We start from the raw sequence: 16,110 nt of genomic DNA, 5'->3' as shown, positions 1-16,110 counted from the left end.
ACAAGGAGAGGTTGGACAAACTTGGATTTTTTTTTTCCCTGAAATGTCAGAGGTGAGGGGTGACCTGATAGAAATTTATGAAAGGCACAGATGGGGTAGACAGTCGATCTTTCTCCTGGGGTGGAGATGGCAAATACTATCGGGTTTAAGGTGAGAGGGGGATTGTTTAAAGGAGATGTCTGAGGCAAGTTTTTAAGTGTCTGGAATGCATTGCCAGGTAGAAGCAGATATGATAGTAATGTTTAAGAGGCATTAGACAGACACGAACAGATGGGGAATAGAGAGATTTGGACCAGGCAGATGGGATTATTTAGATTGGCATCATGGTTGGCACAGATATAGTGGGCTGAAGGGCTGGATCCTGTGCTGTACTGTTCTATGTTCTTGGGGAGTGTAGTTTATTGTAGTTGTCACGGAAATGTGCAAGCATTAGTCTGGCTGGCTCATTGTTCTGGGTAATACTTTCAGATTCATACGAATTAGAGCATGGAACTCGGACACAGTCCAACCAATCTGGGTGTTGGCCTTGCTTTTGCACAGATAGTTCCAATTCTTTGATTTCCTTATTCTAGTGTTCTTTCTCAGCCCTCTTTCTCACCCACCTATCTAATTTTACTTTGAATGTCAGAAAAGAATACTACAGCCTTGCTATTGGACAATTTATGCAAGACATAATTACTGGAACTGCCCTGAAACAATAACTCGGCTCACCGGCTAGAATTAGTCTTTCATCCAATACATTGAATAACTGAGCAACTGTATATTTGCTTCAAGCAAAAAAAAACTGCTGGAGGAACTCGACAGGTCAAGTAGAATCCATGGAGGCAGAGGGTTAGTGGACATTTCGGGTCGAGACCCTGCATCAGTCCTGATCAACCTGAAATGTTGCTATCCCTCTGCCTCCACCGATGCTGCCCAACCCGCTGAGTTCCTCCAGCAGTTTGGTTTTTTTTGGCTCCAGATCCTAGCATCTGCAGTCTCTTGTGTCTCTATTATTAACCTCAGCTAAATTGGGGATGGGGAGAGATTCTTGCACCTTTCAAATTCTGTTTCATAAGCAGTCCAGTCCTTTAAATATCATCACTGTTGCAACGTCAAAAATGCAGCAGCCACTATGCACGTAGCAAGGTCTCACGTGGAGGAATAAGATAATATTCCTTCTGGTACCATTAGAACCATACAGCACAACACAGGCCCTTCGTCCCAACATGTTGTGCTGTCCATCAAACCACCCTCACACTATCTAACCCTTTCCTCCTGCATATCCCTCTATCTCACATTCCTCCATATGCCTATCCAACAAACTCTTGAACCTGTCCAATGTATCTGCCTCCACCACCACCCCAGGCAGTGCATTCCATGCACCAACCACTCTCTGGGTGAAAAACCTCCCAACCATAGCCTTAAAGCCATGCCCTCTTGTCTTGAGCATTGGTGCCCTGGGAAGGAGGCGCTGACTGTCGACTCTTATCTATTCCTCTCAATATTTTATATACCTCTATCATGTCTCCTCTCATCCTCCTCCTTTCCAGTGAATAAAGCCCTGGCACCTTAAGCCTCTCCTCATATTCCATATGCTCTAATCCAGGCAGCATCCTGGTATATCTCCTCTGCACCCTCTCCAACGCCTCCAGAACTGGACACAGTACTCTAAGTGTGGTCTAATTAGAGTTTTGTAAAGCTTCATTACTTCGCGGCTCTTAAACTCAATCCCACTATTTATGAAAGCTGACATCCCATAGGCCTCCTTAACTGCTCTAGCCACCTGTGAGGCAAACTACCTGTGGTAGTGGGACGAATCCATCCATAAAGCAGGATCCCTCCTTCTGTTGCAAAGGGACTTGGTGAATGAAAGTTTAATGCAACTTTAAGCCTGGGCTCGGGAGGAGCGCAGTAACGGGTGACGTGGAGCGCAGATGTGGTGACGTGGGTAAGAGGCGGGCCCCCGCGGTTGGCGGTTGGGGCGGCGATGGCGGCGGTGCCGAGCGCGGACGGCGGCGGCGGCGACGCCGAGGCCGATCAGTTCGACTCGAAGAGCCACTGCCTGGAGCTGTCCCGCCGCCAGAACGAGCAGAGGAAGCGCGGCCTGTTCTGCGACCTGACGCTGTCGGTGGGAGGCCGCGAGTTCCGCGCCCACCGCTCGGTGCTGGCCGCCGCCACCGAGTACTTCGAGCCGCTGCTCGGCGGCAACTTCGAGGAGTCGCGCTCGGAGCGGGTGGAGATGCGCAAGTGGAGCACGGAACCCGGGCCCGACCCCGACACGGTGGAGGCCGTCATCCAGTACATGTACACCGGCGCCATCCGCGTCTGCACCGGCACCGTGCATGAGGTGCTGGAGCTGGCCGACAGGTGAGCGGCTGGGCGGGCGGCCGGCCGGCCGGCCTGGGCTCCGCTCATTGGCCGCTGGCGGGGCAGGGGGTCCGCTCATTGGGCGGTGGGACTGGGGCAGGGGGTCCGCTCATTGGGCGGTGGGACTGGGGCAGGGGGTCCGCTCATTGGGCGGTGGGACTGGGGCAGGGGGTCCGCTCATTGGGCGGTGGGACTGGGGCAGGGGGTCCGCTCATTGGGCGGTGGGACTGGGGCAGGGGGTCCGCTCATTGGGCGGTGGGACTGGGGCAGGGGGTCCGCTCATTGGGCGGTGGGACCGGGGGGGGGCAGGGGTTTCATTCATTGGGCGGGCGGTCTGGGCTCTGCTCATTGGCCAGGGGGGCAGGGGGTCCGCTCGTTGGGCGGTGGGACTGGGCCAGGGGGTCCGCTCATTGGGCGGTGGGACTGGGCCAGGGGGTCCGCTCATTGGGCGGTGGGACTGGGCCAGGGGGTCCGCTCATTGGGCGGTGGGACTGGGGCAGGGGTTTCATTCATTGGGCGAGCGGCCTGGGCTCTGCTCATTGGCCAGGGGGGTAGGGGGTCCGCTCGTTGGTCGGTGCGACCGGGGCAGGGGGTCCGCTCATTGGGCAGTGGGACCAGGGGGCAGGGGGTTCATTCATTGGGCGGTGGGACTGGGGCACGGGGTTCATTCATTGGGCTGGTGGCCTGGGCTCCGCTCATGGGCCAGGGAGGCAGGGGTTTCATTCATTGGGCAGTGGGACTGGGGTGCAGGGGTTTCATTCATTGGGCGGTGGAACCGGGGCAGGGGGTTCATTCATTGGGCGGTGGGTTCATTCATTGGATGGGGGGGGGGAACTGGAGGGGGTACTTTAGGTATTGGGTAGAGGTAATAGTGTGGGAACTATGGCTGTTCACCCTTTGGTCAGTGGAAACAGGCTCTCTTCATACTGTATTTTATTTTTACTGCCACAGTCGACAATGCCCACTCACTTAACCTATCCCTTTGTAGCCTTCTCATGTCCTCTTCACTGCTTAACTTCCTACCTAAACTTATGTCATTAGCAATCATGGCTTCAATCCCTTGATCTGTATAGCTTTTTGGAGAGTGGGATTGGGGGCTCCTCAGCCATTGGATAGTAGGTACTGATACTTAAGCCAGTTAGGGGCTAGTTCATTCACTGGATATTATTAATGGAAGACCTTTGACCATTGAACATTCCACTTTGGGTAGGTGTAGTAGGTAAGTTCATCAGCTGTGCCATTCCAAAATCTTGACCATGTAACTTTCCAAGGTTGTATGTATCTTTCCTGGGACTTTTGTTTTAATCCTTGCATTTGGGTTTCTAACCCAACCATTGTACAAAAGTGCTTCTGATCAAAGTCACTAATGACATACCATGTGATTGTGACAAAGATGTCCTATCTCTTCTCATCTTTCTCAACATCATTGCAACCTTTGATGAGGTTGACCATAATACCCTCTTCCAGTGCCTTTCCATTGTTGCCCAGCTGAGTGGAATGCATTTGTGTGCTTCCATCTTTGCGTATCCAGATAAAGGCAATGAGTCACCTGAAAATGGTTTCTCAAGATGTATAAGATCATAACTGATTTTGAGAGGGTAGATGGTATGAAAATATTATCATTAGTAGATGATTCAAAGCTGGGGGTGGGGGGACATCAGATTTAAAATTTCAGGCAATAGGTCCAAGGGAGGTGTGCAGAAAAACATGTTATGCAGGGGAGAAAGAAAAAAAACAGAAGCTTGAAATTTGAAATGAAGCAGAAAATGCTGGAGGTGCTCAGCAGGTGAGGTGAGCGATGTCACATTCAGGCAGGAGATGTACTTTGGATCACATGCTCATGTTGTTGCTTACTGCCTATTTTCACCATCATTTGAATCTGCCCTTGTTTCAGTTGATATGTTGTTGAAATCCTCGTCATTAGCTGTTCCAGCACACTTCTGGCTGGCCTCCCCATTCTATCCAATGTAACATTGAGGTGTTCCACAATTCTATCAACCATGTACTGATTTGTGTCAAGTTCTGTTCACCCTGTAATTACTGACCTGCAGTAACTTCCTTTTAAGCAATGCCTCATTTTCAGAATGTTTTGGTAGGTCATTGATAAACAGTCCTAGAGTTGTACAGCACAGAGTCAGGTCCCTTTGCCCGTCACGACCATGCCAATCATTCTGACTATTTACACTAGTCTCATTTATCCTTATTAGGTCTGTTTCCTTCTGTGCCTTACCCATTCAAGTGTCTGTCTAAATGTTCGGTGAGCAGAAGCTTTATACATTTATATTGGGAACGACAGCAACAATCCGCATTTGTATAGCTCCATTTAATATAGCAAATCATCACACGGCATTTCACAGAAGCATTATTGAACCAAAACTAACAACTAGGTCAAAAGCTTAGTCGAGGACATAGGTTTTAAGGAACATTGTAAAAGCAGCAAGAGAAGTGGGGAGTATAACAATTTGGGAGAGAATTACAGAGCTTAGGGCCTTTGCATAGGAAGGCATTGTTGCCGAAGGTGAAGGAATTAAGTTCAAGTATGATCAATTGGGTGAAATTAAAGGAACTCAGTGGCTTAAAGGGTTGGAGGAAATTATAGAGGTTTACGTGGGAGGGGAGGAAATTGGAAAGATGGTTGTGGAAGGTTGTAAAACTATGCAGGGTTTGAAAGAAAAAGTGAGTATTTTTAAATTAAAGTATAACTTGAACAGGAGCCACCATGGATCAGCAAGCACAGAATTGTCGGATCCTTTAATTTTATTCCCTGTTACAAACTTAATTCCCCAATTACCATCACTAATCCAGAATATTTTGTAACCTTGATGTCATATTTGGTCAGGAAGTGTACTATGGACAATACATCCATGTTGTTGTTAAGACTGCCTAGTTTCACATCATTTGAATCTGCCCCTTCTCAACTGATATGCTGTTGAAATCTTCATCAGTGGCTTAATCTCACCATTTAACTGTTCCGGCACACTCCTGCCTGGCCTCCATAATTGAGAGATGATCAAAAATTCTACCAAGCATGCCCTGATCAGTTCACCCTGTAATTGTTAACTACAGTAACTCCCTTTATTTTAAAATTCTTATCCTTGTTTTTTAAAATCATTCTGTGATCTCATCAGCCACCCTGCACCCCCCCCCACCACCAGTGAGACATCTGCTTTCTATAATTCTGACCTCTCAACCATGTCTAGATACCATCATCAGTTGTGCCCTCATCTTACCTGAATCCTAAGTTCTAGAATTCCCTTCCTAAACCTGCCTTTCTACTGTTCTTTCCTCCATAAGATGCTCCCTTAAAAGCTTAATCAAGTTTTTGGTCATTGGGACTAATGTGCATATTGGTGTCAGAGATAACATTCTATGAAATGTCTTAGCACGTTTTGCTCTATTAAAAGGTACTATAATGTTTTGGCTATTGGGCTATGGGCATAGGGAGTGTGTTAGCCATTGAACAAAAGGAATGTAAGTCCTTTTAATAGTTAACAATAATTTTGTGTAGTCCTGACTACCATCTTACTGGACAGCACAAAGGACTTGAGCTTGACTCTGACCTCAGGTGCTGCCTGTGCGAAGTTTGAACATTCTCACAATAACTATAGAGTTTCCTCCGGGCTTTCCAGCTTCCTTCCACATCCCAAAGTTGTGGTAGTAGTTAATCGGCCACTGTAAATTGCCCCTTGATTTAGGTGAGTGACACAAGAATCAAAGAGAAAAATTGGTGGGTATGTGAGAGAAAATCAGTTGCAAGGCTACAGGGGAATAAGATAACCGGATATTAAGGATTTCTCTGCTTAGAACCAGCATGGACTCGATAGGCCGAATGGCTTCCTTCTCTGCCATAACATAATTAGAATGTAAGTACATTCCCCCCTGTTAAGGTGAACACTTATTGACTTGAGTGGTTTGGTCACTTAAATGGAAGCAGTGTAGGGGCAGTTCTGTATAGCAGTTGGGACCAAACAACTGTATATCAAGTATCAACTGTGTATTCCCGTTCATATTTGAAAACTAGGCAAGGTCTTGACATACTAAACTTTGTGTTCTGTATTGCCTTTGTGGTTCTGCAGCAGATAGTAATGTCTGCTGCAGCACTGAATAATGACTATCATGAGGCAGAACAAAGGGCTGAGTTAATTTAATGAAACCAGATTTTTGAAATGGTATTGTTTGCAACGTACATCACAGCATGTTGGAAGCATTGAATAAACAGACATACTGGACATACTGGAATCAGTCTGTTACTGCTCTTGAATATAGGATTTGATGTTACTTAACCTTGGGAAACTGGATGATGCTGAGAGTGCAGGATGCTCCCAAAATTGAAATGGAAGTGCGAAGACTAGACAGATGAATAACTGGTGTGTAGGGAACATAGTTTGCATATTTAAAAAAAACAGTGCTTTGAAGAAGGAGCCACAGATTGCAGGGGAGAGGAGTTTTAAGATTGTAGGAAAGAATGATTTGAGGATGCTGATGTGTCGTGATTTCAGCCGGAGGAGGAAAATGATTTCAGGCTGGATGGAAGTGAAGAGAGGCAATTAAGTGTTTTTTTGATCATCCATGTTAACAATGTGGAATCCCAAAATCCAGTTCTGCAAATCCAGGAGAGAAGAATGACTGTATAGCTGCTATTCTCCCCCTGGGTCTGACACTTTGGCAGATCTGCACAGCAAGAGATTCTATGGCCTGCTGAGAAATAATTACTGTAAACTCACTGTCAGAATTAAACAGCTCAAACCATGACTGCCATATCCATTTGAAGCCAAACCATTAGTCTTGCCATGTATAATGCCACACCCTTTTTAGAATCCTCCAGTAACATTATATTTGTTTCTTGTTCACTTGTCATCTGGAATGGAAATACTCTGTAACCCCCCCCCATAAAGTTTTAACATTTGTGCCTAGCTTAGTAATTTAAAGGGATGTATGTAGCGTGTGATCCATTTGCTTTCAGGTGTGTTGTCCATTATTAACATTTACAAGATTTTCCAAAACTGGCATTTCCTTGTTCCAGGTTCCTCTTGCTTCAGCTGAAAGAATTCTGTGGGGAGTTTCTGAAGAAAAAGCTGAACCTTACAAACTGTGTGGCAGTTCACAGCTTGGCCCACATGTACTCCCTGGACCAACTGGCATTGAAAGCAGCAGACATGATTCGCAGGGACTTTTCAAAGGTTGTCCAGGATGATGAGTTCTACACCCTGCCTTTCCATCTGGTCAGAGACTGGCTGTCAGACTCTGAAATCACAGTGGATTCTGAGGAAGTTCTCTTTGAAGCTGTGGTGAAGTGGGTGCACCGGAACCCCGAGGAAAGAGAGAAACACTTTGAGGAATTGTTCAAACTCTTGCGACTGCCCCAGATGAAGCCCACTTACCTTACTCGTATCATTAAATCTGAGCAGCTGGTAGCCGATAATGCTAACTGCCTCAGGCTCGTTTCAGAAGCAGTGGAAGGACATGCACTGAGATCTGAGAACCTGCAGCCTGCCAACCTGGACCACTGGGCATCCCACGTTGTTTCCTTCCAACCTCGCTTTGGGCAGAACATGGACATCATTATGGTGGTAGGTGGTGTGTCAGAGGGTGGAGATTACCTGAGCGAATGTGTAGGATACTTCATTGATGAAGATCGATGGGTGAATCTCCCCCACATTCACAACCACCTAGATGGCCATGCTATGGCCATCACAGAATCCCACGTCTATGTGGCTGGCTCTATGGAGCCTGGGTTTGCAAAGACTGTGGAGCGGTACAGTCCAAACAGAAACAGCTGGGAGCAGGTTAGCAACCTGATCACGAGGAAGCATTCCTTTGGGTTAACAGCAGTGAAGCAAAATTTGTACAGTATTGGAGGGCATGGGAATTTCAGCCCAGGATTCAAGGATGTCGATGTTTATGAACCTGAACAGGACAGGTGGCACCACTTGGAATCAGCCCCCAAAATCCTACGGGATGTTAAAGCCATCAGTGTGGAAGACCGTTTTGTATATGTCACTGCTCGCACTCCTGTGGACACTGACAATGAGGATGGATTGGAGACTGTAAATGCAAAGTACGATACGGACACGAGGCATTGGCAAGATGTGGAGTCTTTACCATTGCTCGATAATTACTGTGCCTTCCAGATAGCCGTCGCAACCACAAACTTTTACCACACAGCCTCCTGCTGCCCCAAGTGTTATCCTCTGACAGACAGTGAAGCTAAGCATAAAATCTCCAGCATGACAGCTGATGAAATCTTGGAAAGCTTACCACCAGAAGTGTTGAGTATTGAGGGCGCAGCTATCTGTTACTTCCGCGATGATGTCTTCATAATCGGCGGCTGGAAGAACAGTGATGACATGGACAAGCAGTATCGGAAGGAGGCGTACCGCTACTGCGCAGAGCGGAAACGCTGGATGTTGCTGCCTCCCATGCCCCAGCCTCGATGCCGGGCAACTGCTTGCCACGTGAGAATACCTTACAGGTACCTGTATGGAGCCCAGAGGTACCCAATGCCACAGAATCTGGCAAGGCAGCGAGAGAGGCTGCAACAGATGCAGCAGTTGCATCGGCGTTCTCTGATCCTGAGGCGGCAGCTGCAACCTCAAGTTGAATGCTAATGTGAAGCACTTCTGCCCTGTGGAACTGTTATTGGGTCGTGAGTGGAGACACTCAAACATTCCCATGGAAGACTGATGCAGCTGCCAAATATAAAGGGCATAGAATTTGTTGGTGATTATAGGTAACCAATAATTCCTGACCTCTCCAAGCATAAACTGCTCTGTCAGTACAAACCTTAAAGGCAGTTGAAAGTGGGAACTATATTTGGTAGGGTGGGGTGGAATTATTTCTCCAATGTCCCATTGCTAAAGAATACTTTGCCTTGGAGTTACTTATGTTTATTTACTCACTTCAACCCTACCTCTACTTTTGAGTACAAATTTTACTGGTCACACAATACCCATTTTATTTAAAAATGCAAAATTTATAAGCTTTGTAGCTTAGCTAAGCTAAGTATTTTTAAGTAGCCTACTTTAAAATAAGAAGATGGGGGTGGGGGCTATTCTGTTGAGTTTTAGTAAATTCCTTCTGTTGCTCAATATTGTCAACATGGCCACTGCTATTTGCTTTACTTCATGTGGTTGTGTGACAACTTTCTCAATGCTCAAAAAACTGAGGTGATGGAAGGTTTGGTGTAACAACCTCATGGGTGCCTGTGCACAACCAGAACCAAGGCCTGATGTGATCCAGAACAACTGGGCTGAACATTAAAAGTCAGTTTGTTGGCTTTATGCCTGATTAAAGTGACACAACTGAATTGAAGACCTAGACAGTTTTGTCTGAATTTTCCAGTTATGACCCATTAAGTGGGATATTGCACTTCGAAAACCTCAGCCAAATTCCCCAAGCACTTTTGTTATTGTTATAAGCACTTTACGATGAATAGAGCACAGGATGAGTAACCCAGTCAACCAGCTAGTTAATATCCTAGCAATGGTTGTTGTTTCCCATGCTGTTTAAAGCCAATTACCATTCTATCATATTTGGCTTTTATTGGTTTGATTGAGGTATCCATTAACAAACACTAATCAAGAAATCTGATATTTGGCAGATCAGAGCATAGGTAACACCTGCCCTTCATGGTGTGGGTGGAGAAGGTCTCAAAGTTCCCATAAAGGGTGTGATGATAGAGTTGCAATTTAACATTTCTTGATGGGTTGCCACTGACTGGAACAAGTGCTTCCCATCTTTTCAGTTTCTCTGCCTTTCATTCCACACAGTCCCAGCTTAGAGGTAGCTTAGTTACACTGGCTTGGATTGTGAGTTATGTTATTATTTCATTGAATTTTGCTTTCTGTTCTTTATTATCATTAACCCTGTGCACTTTTCTGAACTCATGAGTCTTAGAAGTGAAAACTTGTTCCTCTTCCTTTACATGAGGATAAAGTGCTCTTTGTACCTTTTATTTGCAGTCCTAGATTTATGACAATAATAATTGTGCATTCACAATAATTATTGTAATTAAAAATCCAGAAAGCGTTGAAACGCAACAATATCAAACAATTCTCTGTTACATCACAGTAGTATTTCCAAAGTATATTGCAGTTATGTCTGCTGTGTTACTGTCACTTTAAGCTGCAATATATCTATATGTACATTGACTTGTCGATCATTGAGTTCTAAGGTGTATTTTCCAAGTATAGATCCATTGTTTAAGAAGTTATGCTCAGAGAAGGTAGTGACATAAATTTGAACAGACCATCCTAATTTCTAATTTCTGTATCATAAGTTGCCTTGTGTTTGGAGTAAGCGGTTCAAATCTGATTTAAATTAGTTCGTAAATGCATTTGTAAGATGCCTTGGCAGAGAGATTTTGTTGTGTAAGAGGATATGGTTGTGCCATTGTTATTTGTGTCTGGGTTGTTCCTTCACCACCCTGTCTGACAAGGCTATGTTATTTAGTGAGGAGCATGTACTGCAGATTGCCACAATGTCCGGACACTTTTTGTCCTTAATTACAATAATTATAAACTCAGTAATTTGCAGTTGTTGATATCCTAATGTTTGTGATTTCCTAAAGTGAATAATTGTCTTTTGCTACAGTGGTAACATCTGTTTATCTTATTGCTGGTGACCTGTGCAGTAGCACTACCTCTCACTTAGTGTTGACTGTCACAGACTATATCTGGCAGCCAAGTTTCACACTCCTGTTGTCCCCCTTCCTGTTCAAATTTTAAATTGAATAAGAACCTTAAGTATGTATTGTCACTGGACCTGGTAAGAGTATGTGCCCTGTATAAAGTAGGATGGAAAATAAACCGTCATTAACAATGACCTGCCTACTCCCACTTGGCTCCCACATACGCTCTCCAGGCACAGGCTTAGTTTAAAAAGACATTAATTGCTGGGTAATGGCCAAAATTTTAAACTGTATGCAGTCTTTATTACACCACTGACACAGTCATGACAATCTCAGCTGCAGTATCTGCTTTCATTTTCTGTTCTTGTTATAACTTGAATACACCTTCTAAAAACATACATTAGTGCAAAGGATCAGCACACCAGCCAGGCAGAAATGATACTGTGAGAAAGTTGCATTGTGCAAAGAGTTTCATTCGTTGAGATGTGGCCTCTAGTTGGGTAATTGTGAACTGGAAGCATTAATGTGCTCACCTGCTCTTTCAACTCTTGCTGAGTAATAGTGAGAATCTGGGTCAGGAGGAAGTGCATTCCTCCTACATTCTTCCAACTGCTAAAATCATCATCACTTTGTGCAGTTTGAAATGAAGTACTGGAGTGTTTTTACATCTGTACTACTCTGCTGATGAAACATTTTATTTTTAGACTTGGCGCATGCAATATTGGAAGTGATGGTAAGTGATACAGCAGCATGATTTAACATGTGAGTTGTGAGTACTGCCTGTTTGACATGGATTACTAAACACACTGGAAAATGTTATGCTGTAGCTCCCCAATAATCCTAAAGGAAGTTTCAGCAACAATTAGGCGGTATTTCCTTCAGCGTGAAGCTTTGCTGCCTGCAAATGGTCTCATTTGATAGACTCTAACTGGTATTGTCAGTATCTTGTCATACAGATGTTACACCAGCTCTTGTGATAAGCCATCACATTAAGAAACAACAAAGAAATGTCTCAAGAATTTCATTTTTTTTTCTCTTTCTTCCCCTTCCCCCCCCCCCCCCCACTTATGAAATCCACTCCTTCCATCTGAGGAATGAGATCTACCAATCTTGTCCTGGATTATTGAGCAGAGCTTCAGTGTCCAAAGTAGTGTGTCTATTAACATGCATGTGATAATGACTGATTGCATTCCCTTGTTTGGCTTGTCTTGTGCACCTATTTATTATAGGTTATTGAACATCTCTGACTGTCTGACTTGAACAGTTTTTCTCTGCTTTAGATTCATTAATGAGCCATAATCTACTTGATCTGGGAACGTGTGCTTCAGCCATTTCCAATTCTGTTCTGAAGTGTGCACAATTACCAGAACTAAACCCCGATCTTGATTGAAAGGACTAACAGTGTATCTGTGTGGTGGGGATGGGCCCCAGCTGTGCTTAACAGGCCTTGTTCTCGGACTGCTATCAATTTTTGTCATGTTGTGTTTGATTCTTTTAATTTATTTTTAATTTTTAAATGCTCTGTAATCTTTCTGTGTTATTACCCTCTCCCCTGAGATTTGAAGATGAATCCATCAGAGCAGACAACATTGATTACCTGATGTGTGGTCTGTGTATGCGTGTGTGGTCTATGTACATGCATGCATAAACGCCTTTGCTGTTTTTTCTCTCTTTAGCCAAGACAGTAGAGACTTTTGCTGCTACGTAGTAATGTTGACTATTGGGAGAGGAAAGTAATTGAACTCCATTGTATCCTAGTTTGAATCCCAGGTTATTTACTGTCTTGTATTTGGACATAAAAGTTTGTTTAGTTTATCTCCATCATTCTTGATAATTCTTTAGTCCCTTTTGTCAAAAGCTTTGTTTATAATAAAGCAGACATTTCTGTTCACATATAAATGGATATCATGTTGAATTATGAGGGACAGAGCAAGGAGTATCTTATGAACAGAAAGTTGTGCTTGTCACTCTGACCACCACTTGAAACATTTGCATCTGGGTTGTCTAGGCTTCACAAAGCCTTTCTATAAAATGCACGTGCATGTTCAGCAATGTGATACTCATTCACTCATTTTTATAAAATATAGCTTGTTAATAAAAGAGTTACTTTTACCATGGAGATGTGTCTGTCCTCTATATTGAAAGTGTTACTGTTGAGGGCCATATGCCCAATTGATAGGTGGTAGAATTGAATTTCAGCTGCCTGTATTTTTTTTATATGGAGATAGAGCAGTATATCTGTACCATGTGATCAGACTCCCCTGTACAATCATCGTTTACCCATCTTATTTTCCACTAATTATGGTGTTATTTTGGTATTGGGCATTGTACTAATTTTTTAATCCTCAAAAGTATACATTTATCTTTTAGCCTTAATAAACCCTGGGACCATAAGATCTGATATAATAAATTATCAGATTTACAAGCTGCCAATCCTCTGTGCTCTGCCTTTTGTATATTTATTTTCTCACAACATTGAAGGCTAATTGGTCCGTAAAGTCTATGCCTGCACTCAGAGCAATCCCATTCTTCCACTAAATTAGTGACATATTCTCCCATACGCACCCATTTAAATGCCTACCTGTACTGAGGCAGTTTGCAGTAGCCAATACATCTAACAACATAGTAACAGGGAAAATGTGCAAGCTCCACACATGCACACTCTGCACAGAGGGTCAGAGTGGTATCTGGGTCATTATATCTCAAGTCAGCTGCACTACCTGCATCATTGTGTTATCTTTATAAGCCTGATAGAAATTTGAGTAATATAAGTGCAATTTGCCAATGACAGTCACTTTTCCTGTGTTAAGGCATTTCAGAATATTGTAAATGACTGAAGATAATTCTACAGACATTTATACTAAATTAGTAAGGAGTAGAAGAAGTTGTTTCAGCAATTTGAATTTCCTTTGGCTGTAAAAGAATGTCGAAAAATCTATCAGTTGGGGAGCAACCGTTTTTGGTTATTCAGTTTAAGGGAATTTAAACAGTTTGATGGTACTTCAAATGTTTAAAAAAAGGTGGGGAACTAAAAGAATGAGGAAGATTTGTATTCATTGTAACACCTTGGCTTGCTCCATTTGCAACTTCACAAAGATCACAAAGTTTATGCTTTCAATCAACAAGAACAGAGCAATATTAAAATTGGGCTGGTTCCTGGCAAATTGTGCTGCAAAAGTGCCTGGCACTTATCATCTCCAACGGGAGATTCTAACCAGCACCTCATGACATTCAACTCCCTTTTGCATTCAAGAATGTGTTACCAAAGCTGAGTTTTATCACCATCAACATTCAATTTTCAGATGGTAATACTTTAGAAGGCTCTCGCCCCATCTTTTAAAATAAAGATTTTCAATGCTTGCTTTGCTAGCTTCCCACATCTCCCAAAAGAACAAACAAAAAAACTTGTGGTATTTATCCAGTGAATTAATTTTCAGTAGCTTAGTATGCAGAAGAATGAATCAGCAAGAGCCCACAAACAACAATGAAATGAATGAATAGTTAATTTAGTGTTGCTGGTTAAAGCCTGGATTCTGGAAGATAACTGCAGGAACACATGAGATACCTGAAATCTACAGCCCATTGGTATGGATATTGTACTGCATCCTGCTGGTATGATCATTGAAGCACCTCATATTCAGCTTGGATAGTCTACAGCTCGGTGGTATGAACAGTAAATTTTCCATTTTCGTGTAACCCACTCCCCCGTGTTCCTTTCCCACTCTCCCCAGTTTGTTCACCGTTTCCATTCCCCCATCCCTTCATTACCTAGACTCATAACTCTTCCCCCATATGGTTCCATCTGCTCAACATCCGTCCCTTGTCTGGTTCCACTTATCACCTACCAGCCTCTGTCTCAACATTTTTCCCTCCCCCACCTGACTCCATCTGCCCCTCATCTGGTGCCACCTATCATCTACCTGTGTCAATCTCACTCCTCCCTCTCACTTTTATATACTGGCTATCTTTCTTCTACACTCTCAGTCCTGATAATGGGGCTCAACCCGAAATGTCAATTGTCTCTGGTTCTTCCAGCAGTTTACTTTTTGCTCCAGATACCTGAAACCCACTGGAACACACAACTGAAGGAACCTTGTTGCTGAAGCTGTCTATCTCTTTGTTGCTGTTGCTTTTTAATTACGTGTCTTCCATAGCCCCGTCCCTTTCACCCCATTTTAGACACCTAGAATGCCAATGAGCAAGGAAAACATAAATCGGATCTATTGTTAAGCTTTATCTTCACTTCTCAGCCAACTGCATGAAAAAAGTATTTCCCAAACTAGACATCCTTGTGGCCATGAGCCTGCAGTTGGCAGGTTTTGTACATTTTTCCAGAGTTGACCTCAAGTTTATATTAGGTATTTTGTGAAAATTGCTGCTGTAATAAATCCACTTTACAGTTCTTTTGCTTTGCGCTCCAGAAGTACTTTAACTGGTCTTACTGAATCCATTGATGTATCTACTAATTCAGGAAATTAACTCTGTTACCAGTATCTATCATCATAATTTGTCACCCCAGTTTGTATTTATCCTTATCACCATAATGGTGTGAGAGCAAATAATACAAACATCCTGTGATTTTTTTTATATGTACTCTTTTATATGTACTCATTGCAACTGTTGATCAGTTTGTGGTATTTCACATTTAATCTGTTAATTTAGACCTCTTGGAGTATAAAGTTACATTCCATACTTACCTTTTCCATTTCCTTACCCATCATATAAATCTCAAGTGACATTACTTCTCTAATGCCTTTGAGGGCAGAAGACTCCTGGTTTGTCGAGTCCTTCCTTGGAACTCGGACCATTGCCTTTAGGAATCAGACTCTTGGCTCTTCTCCATTATTATGAGGAATTGACAGGGAATGGAAGCACTCATTTTCCTACAGATGCAGCATGAAAGCTAATCTGTGCATCGTTATTTAATCCTGAAAACAAGGGTTTTCATTTTCAGAACTGATGTTCTTCTCACTCTGTACAAGCATTCTTCAGGCTTCTTCTTCTCATCTACCAGTGAATATATGCAGACCAATCTTCACACTGTTCTAAAAATTTTATTTAAAAATAAGTTTTATTTATGGTTATTACACTGTTGATTCTTCAGGAAAATATTTTATTGGTAACAGCAAAAG

General features: G+C 43.4%; 1 protein-coding gene across 4 annotated transcripts; it reads left to right on the top strand.

The window, feature by feature from the left end:
- The first annotated feature begins 1,951 nt into the window (after window positions 1-1,951).
- Window positions 1,952-13,094, top strand: klhl11 (kelch-like family member 11). 4 transcript variants are annotated; one of them, XR_007958207.1, is made up of 4 exons: window positions 1,952-2,349; window positions 7,373-9,079; window positions 11,683-11,711; window positions 12,243-13,079. XR_007958207.1 is itself a non-coding variant. In XM_052038864.1 (2 exons), the coding sequence occupies exons 1-2, from the start codon at window positions 1,970-1,972 to the stop codon at window positions 8,955-8,957; spliced, it is 1,965 nt and encodes a 654-aa protein (XP_051894824.1). In that variant the 5' UTR covers window positions 1,952-1,969; the 3' UTR covers window positions 8,958-13,094. The 4 variants fall into 4 exon arrangements, 1 of the variants encoding a protein (XP_051894824.1); XR_007958205.1 differs by having other exon boundaries at window positions 7,373-11,711; XR_007958206.1 differs by having other exon boundaries at window positions 7,373-11,711; window positions 12,259-12,368.
- The last annotated feature ends 3,016 nt before the right edge of the window (window positions 13,095-16,110 follow it).

Source organism: Pristis pectinata, chromosome 25, assembly GCF_009764475.1.
Source record: "Pristis pectinata isolate sPriPec2 chromosome 25, sPriPec2.1.pri, whole genome shotgun sequence".
Classification (NCBI taxonomy): domain Eukaryota; kingdom Metazoa; phylum Chordata; class Chondrichthyes; order Rhinopristiformes; family Pristidae; genus Pristis; species Pristis pectinata.
This window is presented reverse-complemented; position numbering and strand designations above follow the sequence as displayed.

Bases quoted from the DNA above. Each gene is read 5' to 3' on its own strand.
- klhl11 (XM_052038864.1), top strand. From the start codon at position 1,970: ATGGCGGCGGTGCCGAGCGCGGACGGCGGCGGCGGCGACGCCGAGGCC. The intron at 2,350-7,372 runs GTGAGCGGCTGG...TCCTTGTTCCAG, and splicing joins GTGCTGGAGCTGGCCGACAG to GTTCCTCTTGCTTCAGCTGA.